At 40.0% G+C, this 21,712-nt stretch overlaps 1 protein-coding gene across 4 annotated transcripts in view; it reads left to right on the plus strand.

Moving 5' to 3' along the window:
• LOC114149464 (netrin receptor UNC5D-like) overlaps window positions 1-14,070 on the plus strand; it is a 240,771-nt gene extending 226,701 nt beyond the window's left edge. For 2 of the 4 annotated variants that reach the window (XM_028025353.1, XM_028025355.1), the window contains exons 15-18: window positions 191-340; window positions 2,786-2,950; window positions 4,485-4,663; window positions 7,473-14,070. In XM_028025353.1, coding sequence (XP_027881154.1) covers window positions 191-340; window positions 2,786-2,950; window positions 4,485-4,663; window positions 7,473-7,668 — 690 coding nt within the window. In that variant the 3' untranslated portion in view covers window positions 7,669-14,070. The remainder of the gene's footprint in view (window positions 1-190; window positions 341-2,785; window positions 2,951-4,484; window positions 4,664-7,472) is intronic. The other 2 variants (XR_003596509.1, XM_028025356.1) reach the window with 2 other exon arrangements.
• Window positions 14,071-21,712: the final 7,642 nt, after the last annotated feature.

Below are 21,712 nucleotides of genomic sequence, written 5' to 3' on the forward strand. Positions count from 1 at the left end.
TTATAACAACTGAAGTTAACATTAGTTGATTATGCTACTCTATGTCTGGAAAATGCATAATACTGCCTCTTTAATTTTGGCAGCTGTGATGGTAAAAAAATATTTAGCAAAATAAATTCTTTTGTAAGGCAACTGTTTTCTGTCTGTGCCAAAGACAAAAAGCCCATTAAACTGTCTCTTTCCCTATCAGGAGGTGGTGGTGGGGGAGCGCAGCAGGGGTGGACGGCTCCTCGAAGAACCTAAAATTCTGCTGTTTAAGGGGAACACGTTCAGCCTCCAGGTGTCCATCCAGGACGTCCCGCGGTTACTCTGGAGCATCAAGCCTTTCACCACCTGCCAGGTTGGACTGTTTCCACCCTTTACTGTTGTGTAAAGCGGCGAGGAGTGTTTACAATGAGTTTATCGGCGTTAAAGTCGAAAGCGCACGCAGCTCCTTGGCGACCATGTGCATGAAAAGAAGGCGTTCGCCCTCGTTTTCAGCGGCAGCCTCACTCTTCCATCACACACGCCTTTTGCTTGCTTGGTCACATCAAAGCTAAAGGGCAGCAGCAAGGGCACAGTAGGAGGCTAGCTATCTCACCCACACACACAGCATTACAAACTTAATTATGACTACTAGGCAGGAAAAAGCACACACACACTCAGATATATCATAGTTATCTTCCTAGGGGTCTTCATGCTGCATGTTCTGTTCTGCCCTGTGATGTTTATCCCACCAGCGACATCTTATTAGCAGAATTAGCCCACCGTAGCAACTCCAGAATACCAACAAGGAAACCCGAAGATTCGACCAGGAAGACGGCTTCAGGCTCTAATTCAGACATGACTGCCACCTAAAGCAGGCAGTTATAAGTGGCTGTCCTTTTCTGATGGGTCTGAAGAGCGGGTGATTCATCTGTACAACTGCGTTTTGACCCGTTCCGGCTGCAACAGAGTCTGGGTCACGCAGCAGTGAGTAGCGGCGGCAGAAACAGCGACAGCGTGCTTCAGATTGCATATGCTCAGCAGATGTAGCTTTGGTTTCTAAAGCTTACTACATTTGAGGTGGAAATGCAGAGCAAACTGTGAGCATTAAGGGATCTTTTGTCCTAATTCTATAATCACGACATTGATCCCCATCTAAAGATCGGCATTAAGATACGAGCTTAGCAGCAGGACTGTGGAGGAGAGGAGAAGAATAAGACAATAAATCCTCAAACTAACGCAGTTCAGTGAGAATATATACATATATATTTAGAGTTGAGGTTAAAGCTCAAAATGAACTAGTTCTGATAACGTGGACTTTGCTTTGTGGTAAACTAATGGGTTTTTTTAAGCAAGATATACAGAAATAGAACAAGAACAGACACTGGACATTTTTTTCTTTCTTAACCAAGTGGTATGCTCTGGAACAAACGTTCTGCAAACTACACAGTTCAACGATCAGTATTACTTCTTATTTTTCCAAATTGGTCAGTTTTTTCCTGCATAAACAGTCGTAGGATGTAGTAGCCCCCAGGGAAAGAAATAAAATCCTGCCGTTTTAAAATGATAAATGTGTTTTATTCTATTAATATATTTTTCCACGTAAGAACACCACTTTATAAAGTAAAAGATCACCCTTAGCACTTGCCCCCAGCACCCCGGTGAACTAAATTAATGTGTTATTGCAGTTGCCGTAATCTTACACTGTAAACCTTTTGTAAAATGGAACCTGCAATTTGTTTAGGAGGGATATAATAACTTTTCTACAAAACCACAGGTACTACAATCATTCAGATAAAGATTTGCTTATATTTGTACTTTATAAAGTTGATTAGTGTGTTTGGAAATGTTTTATTGGTAATCCATGAGCATCCTGTGTTCCTGCAGCATAATTATTACATGGCGCAGAGAGCTGGATATTTCTGAACCCATCCTCAGACTGAGAAACATGACAGAACAAGCCACTCAAGTCATCATGCGTGTTTAGCCTCACAGGTCAGGAAATGGCGACAAGCAAATAGGTTCATACCTTAACTTCCACATATTCAGAACAAGTGAGGCAAAAGTGGAATTGGGACAAAGCATGCTCTACGAAAAAGCTAGTTTAACTTGCCACCACATTTGTTTCTGAAAAATACTGAATTATGTTTCTCCTTTAGGTCTGACTTGTCTATTTCAGTTTTGACCAATTTCAGAACGTTAATTCTAAGAAGGATCTAATATGAAAGAGAGGGGAAAAGGGCTGTAGGGGCCCTGATAGAGGTAGCAGTGTTGAATCCAACATATTATCCCAATTTTCAGTTTCATTTGATTTAAAAAAAAAAGAAAGTACTTCAAGGTACATGCTGTTGTTTGTTGCTTTTGTAGACAGAAAACATTTAGAGTAATAAGAGGAACAATCACTGATTTGGGATGTTAATTGGTGAATCCGGACTTATAGACAGACAGACAGACTGAGTATAAATCAAATGTTTATTACTTGTGCTAGCATTATACTAGCAAGATCTTTTTTTCTTTTTTTTTTAGATTTAGCACATCCTCCACATAACACCTGACATTTCTCAAATTATTGCATTTTCTCTTGTTACTGTACAAAATACTTTACAACTGCCGGTTTTCCTTCTGATGGGTGAAGCTTCTTGATTCGTTAACGTCATCGATTTTCTAACAAGGCCACTCGCTCACTAGTAATTAAATATGCAGAACAGCAGAGCGAGATTCAGAAACAACAACCGACCCAAGTCGAATTTAATGAGTTTTTCCGTTCGCCCAGCCTAATCCCGTCATCCTGTCCCACCCTCCGTCTCTCTCGGCTCCGCAGGAGTTCTCCTTTTCTCAGGTGTGGGCCAGTAACCGGTGTCCCCTGCAGTGTGCCTTCTCTCTGGAGCGCTACAGCCTCTCCTCGTCTCAGCTATCCTGCAAGATCAGCGTGCGACAGGTCACAGGAGAGGAGCAGATACTCCAGATCTACACGTCTGTCGTGGAGGTGAGCCGCGCTCATACAGCGCTGCGAACACGTACCTGAAAGACTTGCTGTTTGTTTCTTGTCTTTTTTTGTAACTTGCATGTTTCAGTTCATCAAGCTAATTTTAATATCAAGCAGAGATGTTAAGAGTGAATGCAAATTGCAGTTTTCTATGCCAGCGTGGTTCTGTGGGAGAAAGTAATCACCCACTAAACACACTGCAGAACGTTGTTTAGCATGAACAGCCTGCTTAAGGTGATTGCACAGATCCTCAATCATATTTAAAGCTGCAGTATAGCTGAAGTAGCTTTAATAGAAATGCATGTTTAAAATATATGTTTTTTACATATTTGTTGAAACTCTCACTCTGTCATGACAGTATAGTATCAGACAGATAATCTGTGAAAAAATTGAGCTCCACTGCCTTCTCCCAGTGCTCCCAGTACTAACTAACTACCTGACATTGCCTCAGAAATATGTGGTTGATCACAGATAATTCAGGATTTATCAAGTGGGGCAACAAATTCACATAAACCCGGGTTAGCATTATTTGCATACTAAGGTTATCTTTAGGTATCTTTACGCCCACACAGCAGGGTTTGATGCTCAATTCAGATTTTATTTCTGAAATAAATATTTAATTTTTTTGCCTGGCTGTTCATACTAATATTTAAATCAGACTTTTGTGTGAATGGTTTATGACCACAAAGCAACCCTCATGCGCAGAAGAACGTTGACATCACACAGCAGTTTACGGAAATAATAATAAATGAAATTTTAAAGTTTGTTCAGCAATGAAAACTGACAGTACTGTTACAAAATCAGAACAACCCGCAGGAAGCGAATAAAACGAAAGCACGACTAATAGCGACGGCCTTTTGTGGAGCGCCGACTGCAGCATCTCTAGGGAAGAAGTCTGTCTGGATGTAGTCGGAGGTAAGAGTGGTGGGATTTTGATCTGATGCGCTTTGCAGACTTCTCTCATAAGTTCATAATCATAATTTTCACACATTGTTTACATCCACATTTACTGCGTCTGGTTTCTTCTTGTGCAAAACTACGACGCATGTCTCACATCAGTGGCATAAAAGCCAAATAAAATGAGACATAAATGTTGATACTGCAGACGCTTTGGAAAATGTTGGATAAGTATCCAAATTAGTACCATATATGGAACTGGCACAGATTGAATTTTTGGGGGAATGAAAATATTGAAATTGGGATGCTCAGACTGGAGTGAGAAAGGTGCGTGTACGCAAAATAAAATAGGCAAAGAAAGCGGATTTGAGTCGCCTTCGCCTGCCGTGTGAATGAAGTCTTAGACTGACATCAAAATTTGGTTGATGATCTTAGCATTCAATTGAACATTCAAACCTGTAAGAGGGTAAATACCAAACAGTATACATCGATTGTGATGTGACTGGTTGCGGTGTTAGCAGATGCTACGCTTAACTTCTTGATTTGATTCAAGAGCTCGCTGAATGAGCTTTTAATTTCTGGATTCCGCATTGTCTCAGTGACTCTTTGTCCTCCGTCTTCTCTCTTTCCTCCTCAGAATGAAAAAGGAGCGGTTCCCTTTTTCACGCAGTCCGACTGCACCATCACCTCTCAGACAGGGTCAAAGGCCTTCAAAATCCCCCCGTCCATCCGTCAGCGGATCAGCGCCACCTTTGACACGGCCAACGCCAACGGGAAGGACTGGCAGCTGCTGGCTCAGAAGCTCCACATAGACAGGTCTGAATGAAAGCCTTCACGTTCCACGCCGACTCCATTGGCACATTTTCCAATGAAGCTTTTGTTTTGAAGCACAGCGTATCTCATGCCTCCTTCATCAGCGCAAACACAGCTCTCCTTCTGAATTGCGCGTTTAGGCAGGAATTAAGCCAGTGTCAGACTTTATCTTTCATCGCCTACCAGCCTTCACTTGCGCACCACTCTGCTGATTTCATTATAGATCTAAAACGCAAGTATTGAAGGCGAGAAGGGAGGGAGGCGGCGGGAACGGGGCGTTGGGGTCAACTTTAGCACAGTTTAGCAAACAGTAGCTGCAAAAGCGGATGTGGTGCCTTGCAGAAATCTGAGGAAAGGTCTCTGACTGCTGACAGCCCAGCCCTCTGGCGATAAAATGTGTTCGTGTTAGCGCCTCTCATTAGCAGCAGCAGCAGCTACGCGCGCTCCGTCTTCCCCCGCCCCTGCTGAACACTCCGGAGCTCGTGTCAGGTCAGTGTTTGTGTGGGGGTGGGAGGATTTTATTTATTTGGAGATCCGCAGATCTCCGCTTGTGCTTCAGAGGAGAAGTCAATTACCAAGTGCTTATTGTCACGACCGCTCTCAGGTCTTTGCGGTTGGCTCGCGACCGCCTTTGTTTCTCTTCAGTTAGAGGAACGCGAGACGAGGGGAGGAAAAAAAGTTAGCTGGGAAACTATGCGCCAACTACACAATTAGGGGAGTTTTGCCTAAACGGGTCTGAAAACAAAAATCTGTAGCTGAGAAATGGGAACGGATATCAGAGTTGTTTTTTTACGGCATAGTCAAACACGCCGAGAAGCATGTAATAAGAATGTCTCTACCTACTTAAGCTGATTTCTGTAATTATTTCTGTGAGTGTGTGGGAACATAATGATATAAGGAGGGTGAGGAAGTGGAAAAGAGAGCAAAAGAGGAGACAGGCAGCAAGATGAAATGTCACTGTGATGAAACAGTGCCCTCTGGTGGAGAGATTTTGTAAGAGTAATGAAGGTAAAGAACAAATGGGAGTCTGTCTTGCAGAATGAACTGTCATCCATGGGAATAATCTGTTTAAGTAGCCTCTGCTGGATGAGGGAATGGAAACTAATAAAATGTCCTTCACATTTTAAAACATCTTATGTGCTTATCTTAAATCGGAACTTTTCATGTCTATAAGTTTCATAAAGTATTAACATAGACAAAATTCAATTTCTATAAAACTTTGAAACTCGTGCCATTTTCCTTCCATGGCACTGTTATGCGCTATTTTATATTATTTTGTCCCATGAAACCCCAACAAAATACATCCAAAAGCTTTTATTTGTAGGTGTGTTTGTGTGTCAAAGTGTGTGAATACTGTTTCAAGGTGCTGTACCATAAAAGCTGATTTATTACTTTTATTTCAGAGGGAAAACACTTGTTGACGTGCAGCGCACCAATCTGCCATGTGCTGGATGAAACTATTGTGCACTACTCTGCATTCCTTTAAATAAAATACATTCCACAATCCCGCTGAGATTTGTTCCGCTTTAGAGTTTTGACTGGCTTGTGATACATATATTACAAAGCAAAATGGAGATGAGACGAGAAATATATATGCTATATGTAAAACGACTTAACAGCCGCCACCTTGTCAAAAAAGGCAAACCACATGATCAGTGAAAATGTCTCCAGTACGGACAAATCCTCTGAGAAGAACAAAATGCAAAGATAAGAAGAATCAGCACTCTCCAAATCATCTCAGATATAAGTTCTTATAAAGCCAATCAATTACATGTAAAACTAAATGAGAGACGGAAATGTGTAGACATTTTGGTAACCTTTATTTGAAGGGCTGTGCATAAGACTGGCATGACACTGTCATAAATACGACATAATATCTGTTATGGACATGAAGGAGTCTTTATGAATGTTTGTGACTGTGTGATCATTAAGTGTCATTTGGGAAATAATGACACTTTTAATGGAAAGTTGCTTTAAAAGTTTTGTTAAAAGTGTCATCTTTGCATTGTTCAGTAAAAAAGGATACTTTAATGCAAAGTTAGCACTTTTAATTTACTTTTAAAGCAACTTTGCATTAAAAGTGTCATTATTTACCAAATGACACTTAATGATCACAGTCACAAACATTCATAAAGACTTCATGTCCATAACAGATGTTATGTCATATTTATGACAGTGTCATGTCAGTCTTATGCACATCCCGTCAATTAAAGTGTTACCGAGATTTCCTTACATTTGGTGCAGAATAGTTCTTAGATGTAAAACGTTTAACTTTGAGCAATTAGTTGTCTTGATTGACGTTGCAGCAAGTTGGTGTCAAACTGAACACCGAGATGGGAATGCATCAGACATGCGTCAGTCGATTTGATTCATCAATCATTTCTGATTGTCTTTTTATGTTTGTAACTGAAAATTCTAAAATAACGCACAAACAGCGCTTTGCTAAAATCTTTAAGCCTTTCGAGAGTTTTCACATTTTTTGTCACATCACAACCACGAGCTTCAATGGATTTTGTAATCCTGACTACGAATTACCGGATTACCATCGGCCTCTTGGCTCCTTATGATTATAGAATTTTGTGAAACTTCTATTTTAAATCAAATCAGTTCATTCATACAGTAAATATTTACTAAGATGTCCTTCAGATGCACCTACAAGAAAAAAAACCCATTTCTGTCAGTTTATAGTAATAAATCCCAAACATCACCTAACCTCTGTGCATTTATTCGATTGTTAATGTCCTACTTTGTATAATCACATCATTTTCTTGTTTTTCTACTTTTAAAATGCATCCATTTCTCCAACCTGTAGGAACCTGGGCTACTTTGCATGCCAGCAGAGCCCGTCGTCGGTGATTCTGAGCCTGTGGGAAGCGCAGCACCAGGACCCCGGGGACCTGGACTCTCTGGCCAGCGCCCTTGAAGAAATCGGAAAGGTCCAGTCCCCCCGGGAGGCCGGCGCTCTCGGCTGCAGCAAAGAAGACTCTGAGCTGACGAGACTCGGGTAGGGAAAAGGGTTTCTGGCGCAGTCCGAGTCCCGACAGACCTTTACTACATGAACGCCGACGATCGGGTGTGCCGACGTACCCACCGAGAAGAGGAGACTGTTACTAAAGGAACACCTCTGCTAAACCAAATGGTCCACACAAGACACGACAAAGTCGAGGACAGATCGAGTGTTTGTGTTATGAGAGGTACCGATGGGTTTTGGGAAAGCTCGTCAGCGAGGTAAACCACCTGCGATTGAGAAACGCCCCCAAAAAAAACTCCGGAGCTCAATCCAGTCGCTCGTAGTTTCGTGTGAAGGATTTCCTTCAACTAGGACAGAGTCGGTTTCAAACGCACCCTTTCCAGAACCAGACGTAATCAAATAATCCAAGTGGCCAGAACAACAAAAAAAATATCCTTACAGTATTTTCTCATTCATTTTATAGATTTCTAATGAAATTTATTTTCTTCAGTGTAAATTCAATGTCTCTGCAGTTTTGATTTAAACACGAAGAAAGATATAAAGTTTTTTTTTTTTCCTCTCCATTCCATAAGGTCAGAGACACTGACGGTGATTAGTATCTAAAAGGATACGCGTCCACTTGCTGAGAAGATAATGGATGGATGAATCACGCTTGATAGCTGTAATTTTAAGAATGAGCCACAAGCATGCAGGAGCATTTTTCAATCGGCGGCAGACGGAGAGAAATATCAAAGCAGAGACTGCAGAGGCGGAACGAGCTGATCTGTGCCTCATCTGGAAAAGCAGCCAGAGGTGAACTACTTACCTCCACCCAAAACCCACTACACACACACACATACGCACCCACACCAACCCATCCCACCCTGTGAGTTCAAGTAATCAGCATCTGGTTAATTTGGAGGAAATTTAATGTGTGACATGTGACTTCATTCCACACAGCCTTCATATTTCTGGCACCGGTGAAGTGGGGTGTATTTCCAAGATCCCTGGGGATTTTTCCTTCTCCTTCTTCTTCTCCTCCTTTATGGTTGAATTCAAATTTGGATTTTTGATGTGCGGTCAGAGCGGAGTCTCCTGCAGCCGGAGTTTGTCCATTACCACCGCATCATTGTCAACCTCACCTGCAACAATCTTCTGTTGACTCAGCTTTAAAAAAAAAAAAAGAAAAAAAGCTCCCCGCAATCAGTGGCTCCTTAGCTTAATAATAAAGAGACTTTGTGTTCAACTCGGTGTTGGGACTCGCTTTCCATCTGTTTAACTCATTTGCCTCTTACAGACCAGGCAGCTCACATTACGGCGCGATGAAGGAATCTGGTGTTCAAATAAAAGATGAAACAGAGACCCCTGATATCCCCCCCATCTAATGATTTTATATTGAATTGGGTTATAGATTTGTGAAAAAAGTAAAAACGAAGTACAGAACCTGTTGGTGCTGTTGGTAAAAAAAAAATTTAAAAAAAATGTGGAAGAAGCCTTAAAATAAATGCAACTTTTATTTCAGTGCCATAATCTTATGTTCAGAATGTAATTTGAGTGCATTTATTATGGAGAAATAATAGTTTAAACAAGTTATAGACAGCTACGATGCCAGTACTTGGTATAAGCGCCTTTCATATGTTTCATAATGATCATATAATTATTATCCTTTAGAATGACCGAATGTTCAGTCAATTTTCTACCCAGAATCCACCTGGTTCACCCAAAGCATCACAGATCCTCCACCGTGCCTCATGTTTATGCTTCGTCTATGCCGCATCCAGGCGGATTATTTAAAGCAGAAAAGCTCCATTTTTACCAAACATGGTTCCAATTAAATACTCGACACACTTTAGTAAGCACATGTTTATGTTTGTGATGGTCGGATGGAAATGTTTTTCTGTCTAATGTGTCTAATAGTTGCTACGGAGATCCCAGGAGATTCCTCTGTGCTGCAGTTCTCGTAACAAAAAGCTTCGGAGGGTTTTTTTGTTTTTCTTCATTACTGTGTGTGGTAACGAGAAAATTATTCTACATAGAGGCCAGTGGCAAAAAAAACACAGCCTCTGTGGCTCATGGTGTTTATACTTGGAGGCAGCATGAAGTCATGAATTACTTATTAAAAGTTCCCAGGCACAGTGGTCAGCTTAAAAATATATTATAACATAAAATAAGCAGAACATTTTTATTCATCTTATAGCAAATGGTAGCTATATCAACAATTATGGCACTGGGATTTCTCTTTACATTTTTTTGTTACTTTATTAAATAAATGGGTGAATTTTTCTAAATTTAATTTAAGATTTTGCCACTGCTATGAAAAGTGAATTTGCTTTCTGGCTTCTTTTTTTTTTTTTACCCATCTTTACCAGGAATGACACAATGGGTTCTGGAGAGTCAGTAATTGTGGAGAAAATTGTCCTCACTAAAGTTGACTTGAATAACTAGACAAGTGGAAAAGCGGTTTTTAAAATCCTCAATCCTTTTCCACTCGCAGCTTTTGAGAAATAGCTAAAACTCTCAGGTAGCTATTAGCTTACTTGCTTGTTTATCTTGGGATTTCTTCTCGCGATAAGGTCGGAAACCTGGAAACCAGCAACCAATAATCTGACTGATCCCAAAAGCTTAAAAAAAGATTCTTCAGATCTTTTAAAACAGAGGATTTCCTGAGAGCTCTTCTTGCGTTTGAGTGTGGAGTTGTGAACAGGACGGATTCCTGGTCTGAATTTGTCACGGCTCGTAGTCACAGAGGTAACGGATGAATGCAGATTGATGTGGTTCTTCTGGCTCGGCGGCAGGAACTTCTTGCTGATTTGTGCGTTTATGGAAATAACTTGAGATATTCAACCACACGAGTGTGCATTTCATTCAGCGACTGCTGAGACGGGGTTTCAGTCAGGACTGCGTGATGAAAACGATGCGGGCCTGCAGTTCTCTTCAGGCCAAATGCACTCTATACAACACCACAGAATAAAGAGCTTATGGCTTTATTTTTCATAATCTCCTCTACATATCACTATGTAAAAAAAAATATATGTCACCTGGAATTCAGCTCAGCTGTTGAAACATGTAGAGTATATCTCTAATTGGACTCAAGTGGATCTTAAAGCTCAACAGTTTTATTATCTGCTGAAGTTTATGACGTACAGTGCCTTGAAAAGGATTTATAACCCATAACCCTTTTTTTTTTATATTAATGTTATGTTACAACCAAAACTTTCATGCTGGTTTATTGGGATTTTAGTGCATAACTATATAAAATCCCAAGAAAATACCTTGAAGTTAGTGGTTAGTGCTTAAGAAAATGTTTTCAATGTTCTTAGAGTCCGGATTGCTCCGTTATACATAGATATATTTTAATGGATTCCAAACCATACTACAGTACAAACCAAACAGTATCTCCCCTTATAGAGACGTCATTCCCGTTCCTTTATGTTCGTGCTTTATTGTTTTTCTGCTATGTTGCGCTAGCTGCTCCAAGTGTGTCCTGATTTTTGTTGCATAATAAGCTTCTGCCCTCATACATCCAGTGAAAGAATCTTCATGGCTTTCCTTATCCTAAAAAAAAATAATTCTAATCAGACAAACATAAGTCTGAATTCAAATTCACTATTTGATTGATGAGCTGCTTTTGGGCTCTTTGAGTTCCATTTAAAGGGACAGTGCTATGTAATAATGACTTTTTTGAGCTTTATGTCATGTTGTAATATTATTCCCTCATCAAAAGAAATACCCGGAGTATTGCCTTCACTCTTTTATGCATGGTTGAGAAATCATTTAATCTCCCATGGCAACCATTCAGCTATGAATAAAGCTTGGTTGGATCTAGCTCCGCCTTGAAGGACGAAGCTCCTCCTCTGGGCTGCAGCTTCTGAGCTTCTGCCTCACAGAGCAGCCCTCCCATACGACGCCTCCACTCAGCTCCTTCAGACTAGCGAGCAGCAATTAGCAAACACCTGGTGGAACTCAGTGAAACACCGGTAAAAATGTTACTAAAGGGTTAATATAGGAGCGATGTTGTGACAACTTCCTGTTTCAGAAAGAGCAGGAGTTTATTAAAGAGACAGAGACCCAATTTTAAGGTATTAAACTACAAACACAAATTTCGTTTGTCAAAGTTGAGACGTAAAGCATTTTTATAACTGAAGGTAACGTAGTTACTTGATTGTGCTATAAAATTGCGCTACATGCATGGAAAATACATAATACTGGCCCTTTAAAAAACATTTGTAGAGAACACAAAACGGTAATCAATTTAATGTTCATAGCTCTGTTATAGTAGGAGCAGCTATATTCCAGGAAGATTTAGGAAAAACTATTAATTTATTACCACCTGTAGGCGAATGAGTCCCAAGGCTGACCTTCAGCAGAGGTTTGCTTTGGCAAATCCCACAAATGCTATTAACATCGTTTCTTACAGCAAGAATCTGAATTCCTTTACTTCTTTAGTTTCCTGATATTTTGCCCCAGACATTCCAATTATTTGCTGTCTTTTTTTTTCCTGATTTCTGCTGAGGCACAGAATGTGTCCTGAAAATCCTGCCAAACCATTTCTGGCAACATTACATCATTGTGCAAACCATCATACTTATTTACGCTTCTGCATCAAGCTGAGCTCTAGAAATAGCTTTCAATAAATTAGATAAAACAGTCCATTGGAGCTCCATACAAATATTTCTTTGGGGCAGCTACTTAGTAAGTAAAAACAAAACAAATCCCAGCCAAAAGAGAGAGGGCACCGAAACCAGAGGAGACTTTGGAACTGATTAATAAATCCGTGAAAAGCCCGCCCCAAATTTTTCTCGGCTTTCCTTGTAGAGAGCAGTAAAGCAGTTGCTTTGGCACCGATCCTCTGCTTCATTAGAGGAAAACATCAACAGCTACTGAAGACCGAAACAGAGAAGAGAACAATTTCTGAGAGAAGGGATTGTTTCTGTTTTTTTTTATTTGTCTGCCTGAAGATCGAGGACGGGGAAAAAAACAAAAACAAAAAGTAGGCAGCTGAGCAACCAAACCGCTGGTTTCATTTAGAGACGGCACTGTGAGATGGGTATGGAAATATTGACCTGTAAGGAAGGGGGTGCCTTCAAATTACACCAATACCACTGAACACCTGCGTTAAAAAAATAAAAATAAAAAAAATCCATTTTACTGCATTAAAGTGGAAAGCATTAGTCCAGCTCTTGTCATTTTCTGGGCAGACGGATCAGGACGACTCTACATTCCTCGGCTTATGTGATGACTTCTAATCAGGGAAGGAGCCTGGCCTTGCTATGCAGATCTATAACAAAACAGTAACAAGCTTCTGACTCATTCCACAGCTCAAACATTCAGTGGACACACACCGCTGGAGGTAATGATTACTTTGGACTATTTATGAGCCTGTGTGACTTTTGGCTTAAAGCTTGGACAATATATCCCGCTGCCAAATCCCACTCTGAAAACATGTTTCTGTTCCCAATTTAAATCTTTGTTTTGTTGATTATGGGTTGTTTTTTTTCTCTAATAACAATCCAGTTTTCTGCCTCCATCTGTATAAAGACTATAAAAGGAAACTTCTAGCTTTATAGTTACCTGTGTACGAATCATGCCTCTTCTTTGTGTGGGTTTAGAGTAACCAGAAAGGCCTGACCAGAATGTTTGTTTTTTTTTGTTGTTGTTTCTTACTACTCCATATCCGAGAACCTAGGATGTTATATGCAAAGCTGCGTTGCGTATTGCCATGCACAGTGTTCACCTTATAGCTGGTGCAGAGGTGTTTCCTGAGAGAGAGAAAAAAAAAAACTAGAAGCATTTAAACCTGTTATCTCCGATGCCAGGAGACCGCAGATGACGCGGCCGTCTCGTCGCCTGCAGCGTGTCCGCCGGCCGTCCTTTACCTGAAACTCAAGAGTCGGAGTGTGTATCAGTGCGAGGAAAGGACACATTCGAGGAGATGTGTTTCCGTGTCTTTCGAGAATCCAGCCTATCCCGGTACCGCTACTATTTCAGCTTCAGAGTGTGAGACGGTGTGTTTTATTTTCACAGCCTGCCGTTGGTGAGATCCGCGTCGCTTTTTGGAAGGAAAACTAGAAAACTGTGGCCGCTTAAAGACGTTTAACGTCGGCAAAGGTGTCGCCGGAGAGAGATATTTTGTTGTTTCTACTACTGCCTTTTAAATATGTTTAATATATGAGATGATAAATGAATCTTTACTATTTATGAGTTGAAGAGTTACACTGATACTTAATTGCAGTTGTGTGTGTTTGCTTTGAAACATTTTAATACCGATCCTGTGCTGAACATTTGAGTTTAGTGCCATATGAATGTTAACGTTGGGAAAAGAGTGATAGCCATACTGCTAATCAGTGGTGATGCTTTCTCTCTTTTGCTTTTGTTGTTTTAGTTTTGTTCCTTTTGGAAATGTTTCATTTTGATGCTGTATATATTGTATTGTGTTGAAATAAATATGCAGTGAAAGTGCTTTTTTTCTTTTTCTTCATTGATTACCTCACATCCGCTTGACAGCGTCACTGCTAACGATGCACAGCTGCAGGGACATTTAGCGCACACCCTCCTGAGCCTTCCCAGGGTCAATAAGTTGGAAAAATTCCAAACGGGCTTTTATCCGATTGGAATTCCTGAGAATTATCTGGAATCCAGGGGTAATTTAAACAGAATCTGTCAAATCCAAGTATAATATCAATATTTTTTAATAGAAATGGGTGAAGATTAGGGCCACTAAAAGAAGAAAAATAGGTTTTGATTTATTGCTCAGGATTCTGACTTTAATCTCAGAATTCTGACTCTCGGGATTCTGTTTAATTCTGTTTAATCTCAAAGTTGGATTAATCCATTTACGTCAAAATCCAAATAAATAAAACATTCTTATGTTTGCCTATATTAACTATATTGTTATCACAATAATCACAACTCTTTCTTCCTTTTTTATAGAACTTGTAAACTTGCACTTTATCCACACTGAAAGCCTGTCCCAAATTTATTTGGTAGATTTGAGTTTTAAGATTAGATTTTATTTTTTTCAGTGACTTTAAATATCCAAGAAAAATAATACAATTACAAAACATTACATTTTAATTACAAAAACATCATTTTATTAAACAGCAAAAGCACAATAAGCGACTAACGCGCTCCAACTGTGCCTCTTTAATAATCAATAAAACGATGCTAGCTATAGCTCAGTTCAGACATGTCGAGCTCAAAGCTGATGAATCCATGTTTCTATTATTAATATACCATCTGTAGGTTGTGTAGCACTCAACTCATTATTCTATACATCCCATAATGCACTGCTGCAGTTAGTCACCGCCAGAGTGTGGGGAGAACAAGCCCCATGGGGAGTGAGTCCTGCTGCGTACCTTAATGAACATTTAGCCGATATCAGCGCCTAATGAGTTCACAAGGGACTTTCCTGACTTTAAAGTGAAATAAAATAGTAACCTAACTCCGGAACTGTTTTCTAGTCCATTCACTTTTGATGTGGGCCTGTGCAGCTCAATGGCACTCTGGTCTCCACACAGCTTCTCCACTTTCATCGTCAATAAGACGATGAAAGCGGCTACACCACTCCAGCCATATGCTTTATGGCTGTTAATACACACTTTTCATTTCCCTCCTGTACTTTATGACCAGCTATTATGCGCAGGACTTTTTCTGGAGCGTTTCTGCATCGTCTGTGTCTTGTCTAGAGGAATGGAGGCTGGCCTCCACTGTTCTAATGAAAGCCGGTTCCTTTGCTGCTATGGCGGTTCCTTCCCTTCGGTTCGTGATCATCTTGCCTCTCTTGGACGCCGGTCTGCCGCACTTATCCAACCCGAACGGCATCCTGGTGTCCTTGCAGTAATTCCTGGCCAGGTGGATCAGAAAGCCGGTGTCTCGCTCACTCTTGGCCTAAAGCGTGAATTATTTATACGCCTGACAGATTTAGATTTGAAGTTATTTTCATTCGGCCAGGAAGTTTATTTCTTCCAGGAAATGACGGGCATCTCCCTCAGAAAATAACAAGACAAGTGTCCACCAGGTACCGATTCATTTTATTTATCTATAACAATTCTATTTGTATTTATATTCCAACAAAAACTGGCACATCAAAAATGCGTATATTCTCTTCTCAATTATCAATAGAAAGACATTTTCAATGTTTCAGTCCTGCAAGACGTTGTTCAACATTTTTAGAATACTTCAGCCGCTGACAAACGTTTAACTTGGCATTTCTTATATTAAAAATAAGCAACTTTATTTTTAGGAATATAAAAAAAAGTCTCCAATAGTAACTTTACTCACAGCTCCAAGAAGCTTTATTTGAAAGGAAAATCAAAGCTTGGTGTTTTACAGCAAGTTTGCAAAGCCATGCAAGCCACCTGAACATACTGACACAAACAGTTGAATAAATTTATTTGTAAATAGACGTGTTGAAACAGTTCTTGTGTAGTATTTTTAAAACTATTAATAGATTTCAGAGCCGTTGGAACATTTATTTTGTTTCAGAAAACTTTTAGATTGTATTGGCACAATTAGGAGTCATGGATTAAAAAAAAATAATTGGAGGTTTAGTTAAAGTCTAGCACCGTTATGTACTGTATATCATTGTATGTTTAATTTCCATAAGTTATTTTTTGTTGTAGTTGTTTTTTGTTTTGTTTAATTATTATTTCTATTTTTTTGTTTTTAAAGTCATATTTTGGTTGGTTTGTTTCCCCCATTTTCTCCCTTTTGTTTTGTAAAGTAATTATGCCAGTTGGTTTCTTTGCACCACAAAAATGTGACATTTACGACTTAACCTGGGTGGAACAATGTATTATTTCTCATGTTTAGTATGTATTTGGTAAGAAAAATTACGGTGGCCACTGCAGTCCAACATAACCCCTTCTTAATGAACTACATGAACTACTTCTTAAATAAAACGAATTTATAAAATCACAGCAGTTGAACAGTTTTTAAAATAGCAACGACATAAATAGTTATAGTTCTTGTCCTGGAGCTTTTTAGAGAATTACCCCTGAAGCTAACATACTGTTACCATTAGAGGTACAAACGCTGACACAAAACACACCGGAGTCCGGACATTTAGCAATGCGGATCTTATTTTGTTATTTGCTTGAGAAGTTGTGTCAATTCAAACAACTGTAGTAAAAACTACTGTCAGTAATGCTATATCCAACTGCTGGGAAAGTTTTAAAGTACGTGTCGTTTTGTAACGGAGGGAAATAAACTTTTAAGTTGACCCCGCTTTGAACAGCCGTCCAATGAGAATTCCCAATTGTCTGAACTGTTGCGTGTTGCACAAAATGTGCTGACAGCTAGCAAGTAATCGAGTTTAAAGCATGACTCACCGGGCTTCACGCTTTTAGCATCTGATGTGGGCCGTCTCTGTTGTTCCTGGGTTTTTATGGAGACAATCGACTTCTTTTATCTGAATGTAGGAAATAGAGAAACAACGTCTGAAAAGAAAAACAGTTTGTGTGTACACATTTTCCCAAGAAACTTATTTCAAAAAGCTGACTCAACATGAAATTATAAAATGAATCATTGATCCTCATCACCACAATGTGTTGAAATCTAATCATTAAAGTCTAATAATTCTGTATTAATCATGTCCATTCGAGACAATTTGAAACCAGAGTGAACTTTATTAGTGTTTAAATGACTCTCGGTTGGGGGGGAAAAAAGCAAATTATAGCAAATGTGAAATATGTAATCAAATCCACCAAACCAAACAACTTGCATTAAAATAGTCATATGCAGTAATGGATTGAGTGGGCAGCTCATTCTGATAGGCGTAAGAGAATATTAAGATTTGATCCCATTTATGAGCCAATGGCTGGAGGACCTAATTACCTCATGCCTCGTCGTCCTCTGACATTTCTGTAATGATTATAACTCGTTTGAACCTTTAGAACTCCACTCACGTTAATAGGAAAGTTGGTTAATTAGCTTGCAGTATTATTAATTTAACACGGCGGCTTAATTATATAGGTTATGTGTCCTTTATGTAAAGCATGTTTGATTTGATAGTGTGTTCATTACACCGTTACTTTTGTACTCGAGACAAAATGCTACACCCACCGACCTAAAAGTTCTCATTATTGAACATAGAAATTTGCTGCAAATGTGGAGAAAACTGTCAAAGGAGGAGATGTGGATAGCATCAGTATTTATTTTGCATGATAAGAAAAAAGTCATAAAGAAAGATGGTGGATAGTGATTGGATGAGACCACAAAAAAACAAGCAACAATTAGGTTTTATTTGTTGGATACATTTACCCCACAAATACAAAGTACGTTACAGGAGATAAAAACTAGTACTGCACATCACCTTAAACTCACTGTCCCTACTGAACAACGTGGTGGTGGCAGCGTCATGCTGCGGCGATGCTTTTCTTCAGCATGGACTCAGAAGTCCAAAGAACAGGGAGGGACGAACTTGAAGAAAATCTATCGGCGATTTAAAAAGACTCGAGACTGGGACGGAGTCTCAACATCTCAGGATGTTCCAGAGTCCAGAACTCAGTTGAAAAGTGAAAAGTGATCTTCATAGATGGTCCAGTCGGACTGAGCTCGAGCTGTTCTGCCAAGATGGACCGGCAGTTTCTGGAAACTGAAAACAAGCAGAAGGCTTCCTGCTGTAGCGGCAGTGAGCAGCTGTTCTACAACGTACCGACGCGGGGCGTCTGAATACAAAGGCAAGCTCGGGTTTTTTGTTCATAAAAAAAAAAATAATTATAAAATGGATGGACGGATATAATATGACGTTCAGAGTTGTAATGTGACAAAACTTTTAGAAGGCATTGAAAAGTTTAATGGAGTCACAAGGACTAAATAAGCCAAAATCTTACAGTTTTACATCATGAATAAGGAAGGAAAAGTACAATCTTCAAGTGGATTCAGGTTCTCTAATGAACTTGAACAACTATTTGAAAGCATCTACTATTTGGTGCACCCACACAGCAGATGGCGCTGTATCCTATCTTCTGGTTGAAAGCTGTCTTTCCTGGATATGTCATTGTTCATGCCTACACACACACACACACATCTTTGTACTCCCATCAACTGATATCTTTATTTTGATTTCCATTGATTTTAGCTGAGAGTAGCACTACTTCAACATATTTTTACTCAAGTAACAGTAAAAATAAATTTGATTTTTTTTTAAAATTAAATCAATGATTTAATATTTAAAAATCACGTAATCAGATGGACTAAAATATTAAGTTGTGTGGAAGGTTTGGTGTTTTAAAGATCAAAATGAAAATAATTCTTATAAATCGTTACAAAATGAGGCAAAACAAACATTTTCCAAATCAGGTTTTATTTTTCCCAATATAAAACTTATTAAACTTTAACAAAAAAAAAATGCAGGTCCGATGAATTTTTTGATTAAAACAAGCTCGTTGCTCACAACGTGTCGAGTATCCACGACATTTCATCCAGTAAGAGTGGCAATAATTCATAACAAGGTTACTTAAGTAAAAGTAAGAAAGTACAGCATCACAAAAATGCTTCTAAATCTAGATTTTAAAAATTACTCAAGTACCGGTAAGCATAACGGAGTAGATGCAACCAGTTATTACCCAACTCTGCGTTTTTTTTTAACTGCATTCATGAACCATTACCAGTCTGCTCCTAATCATAACCAAAACTTAACTCACTCCATTCCCCTAAGCCTAACTGGTAGAGTGAAGTACACTGGGAAAAAAACAACTAAAGGACCAGGAAAAGTCCTCGATTTCCACAAATGACCTACTTTTGTTGGCAAAAATGTTGAAAGTGGTCCTCTACAAGTACACACACACACACATCCATCCGCTCTTAGAGCAGTGAGTGTGTTATTTCCATGGCATGAGGCAGACTCACAGTGAAGTAAGGGTCTAGCCGGCGTTGGCCAGCTACACCCTGTCTGACGACCTCAAACAGAGATCCGTCCTCAGCCTGGAGGCTGCAGGTTCTGCTGGCTTTAAAAACCCAGTCACAAGAGTTGTTTTGTGCTTTCTTGCATAATGTGCGTGACATTAACCTTTTTTTTTTCCCCCTCATACTGGAGTTAATTTTTATCCTGTCTACTGTGCGGTATCTTCACTGAGCCATGCAAACTATGCCCCAGCCGGATGTCATCAGTCCCAGGAAGGCAAAACAGGCAGCAGGCTCTCCCAGCAGGCCCCTGTCTTCCCCTCCAGACGCTTACAAACACACACACACACACACACACACACACACACACGCACGCATCCCAGAGCCCTCACACCCGTCCCCAAATACGCCCCTCCTCTGGACAACTGCTCTGACTCAAACGGATTAAAGATGACTCTCTTCTCTCACATTCCCCCCCCTCCTCTCTGTCCTTTCCCTCCTTCACTCTCCCGTTCTCTTTCTCTCTACTTCTCTTTTCTTTCCATGCCGGATGAAAGGCCTCCCAGACACCCACTCCATGCACATACCATTCAGGCCAGGACACACAGGAAGTCTATGTGCTGCGCAGAACAGAGAGAGAGAGGAGTGGGGGGAGTGCATGGTGGGAAGTGGTGAAGGAAGGAGGGGGGGGGGGGGCTAAATGCAAGTCATGTGAAGCTCATGAGAACCAACCTACAAAAGATAGGATCTTGTTTTCCTTTTACTAACTCTTTTGCTAACACTGTGCTTCATCTCAGCTCACTGTTCCATTTGAAAATGTATCTTGGCTTTCATAAAAAGTTCCTAAAAACAAAGCTTTGGGTTTAATATTCCCAGAAAAGCTTCATTACACAGAATAAGTGAATATCTTGCGCTGTGATGCAGTTTGTAGTTTGCAGCATTGACTGTATAATAACTTCACAACGAACTTTGGGTCCACCAAGAGCCATGCTACTTCACTAATCCACCATGTCAAATTTCTTGTTATTGTTTTGCAAAGTCTGGCCTCTGCAAAAAACAAAAATGGCGCTCCACCGTTTTTAACACAGTTATAGGAGAGATTAGCCTCAGCCCAAATCTGCAGTGGAACTGTGAAGAATTGCCTCACGTTGAATGGAGGCCTCAGTGCATTCGTTACTTTTATGGCATACACCGCTTCAACCTGGGTGAATGTGAGTGAGTGAGTGAGTGAGTGAGTGTGTGAGTGGGCGGCAGCCTCAGCTCTGAGGGAACGGCGTCACGTCGCATGCTTTGAATTACTGTACAGTTGCGGCTGGCAGACTGTTGCCAGCCAACTGTCTCTGAGCGGATCAGACGGCAAACATCAGCGCCGGTGGCTCAGCCAGGAGTCCAACTTTAATTCACTCTTGCTGTCTCTTTCCAGAATACCTTCACTTTTTTTTTTTTTTTTTTTACTGCAGCTCTTTCATCACTCTTTCAAAGATTGAGTCCATCTACTTTAAATCACTTGCAAAATGTATTAATATCCCTTAAACCATTTCTCATTTTGTCACTTGACAACCACGAGCTTAGACATGCTTTATCTGACTTTTATTTAATAGAAGAAAAAGAATATGTGAGTCCAATACTCGGTTGTATTGAGGTGTGGACTTTGGGCCATTTTAGCAAATTCCTGAGGTCTTTTGCAACTACTAAGAGTTTTTTTTCCAGGGTTGTCCTCTGTTAAGTTTCCCATTAACTCTGACCAGCTTCAGCAGCTGTGTTTCCATTACAAATGTGTGCAAAACTTTGTTGATGTTTCACTAATGTCAAAAAAACCCCACAGTTTTGCAGTTTGTGGTGTTTCCATTAAATAAGAAACGCGACTAAAGTCACGTGAATAAGTTTGTTCTCGCGATAAGTCATGAAAAAACTTCCTGCGCCATCATCTTCCTACGACTTCCTGTTGTTTTTCTATCGTCTTTTCTGCCAGTGGTAACATCCTGTTGTTGATCACATGACTTGTGTGATGCGGATAAAGTGCTCCAGTTGCAGTTTTGCGACACAAACCGATTTCGATACAGCTGAAAAACCACACCATCCCGGCGCGTAAACTTTTTATCAAAACATTTGAGTTTTCTCAAATCTGCCGCGTTTCCGTCAAGCAAATTTATTTTCGTAATTTCAATTTATGTCATTTTGTGGTCAATGGAATTGCAGCTGGTGTCCACACGGACAAAAAGCATTTGCAAGATACCAACCAAGAGCTTTTGTCTAGT

This window comes from Xiphophorus couchianus, chromosome 8, assembly GCF_001444195.1.
Source record: "Xiphophorus couchianus chromosome 8, X_couchianus-1.0, whole genome shotgun sequence".
NCBI lineage: Eukaryota > Metazoa > Chordata > Actinopteri > Cyprinodontiformes > Poeciliidae > Xiphophorus > Xiphophorus couchianus.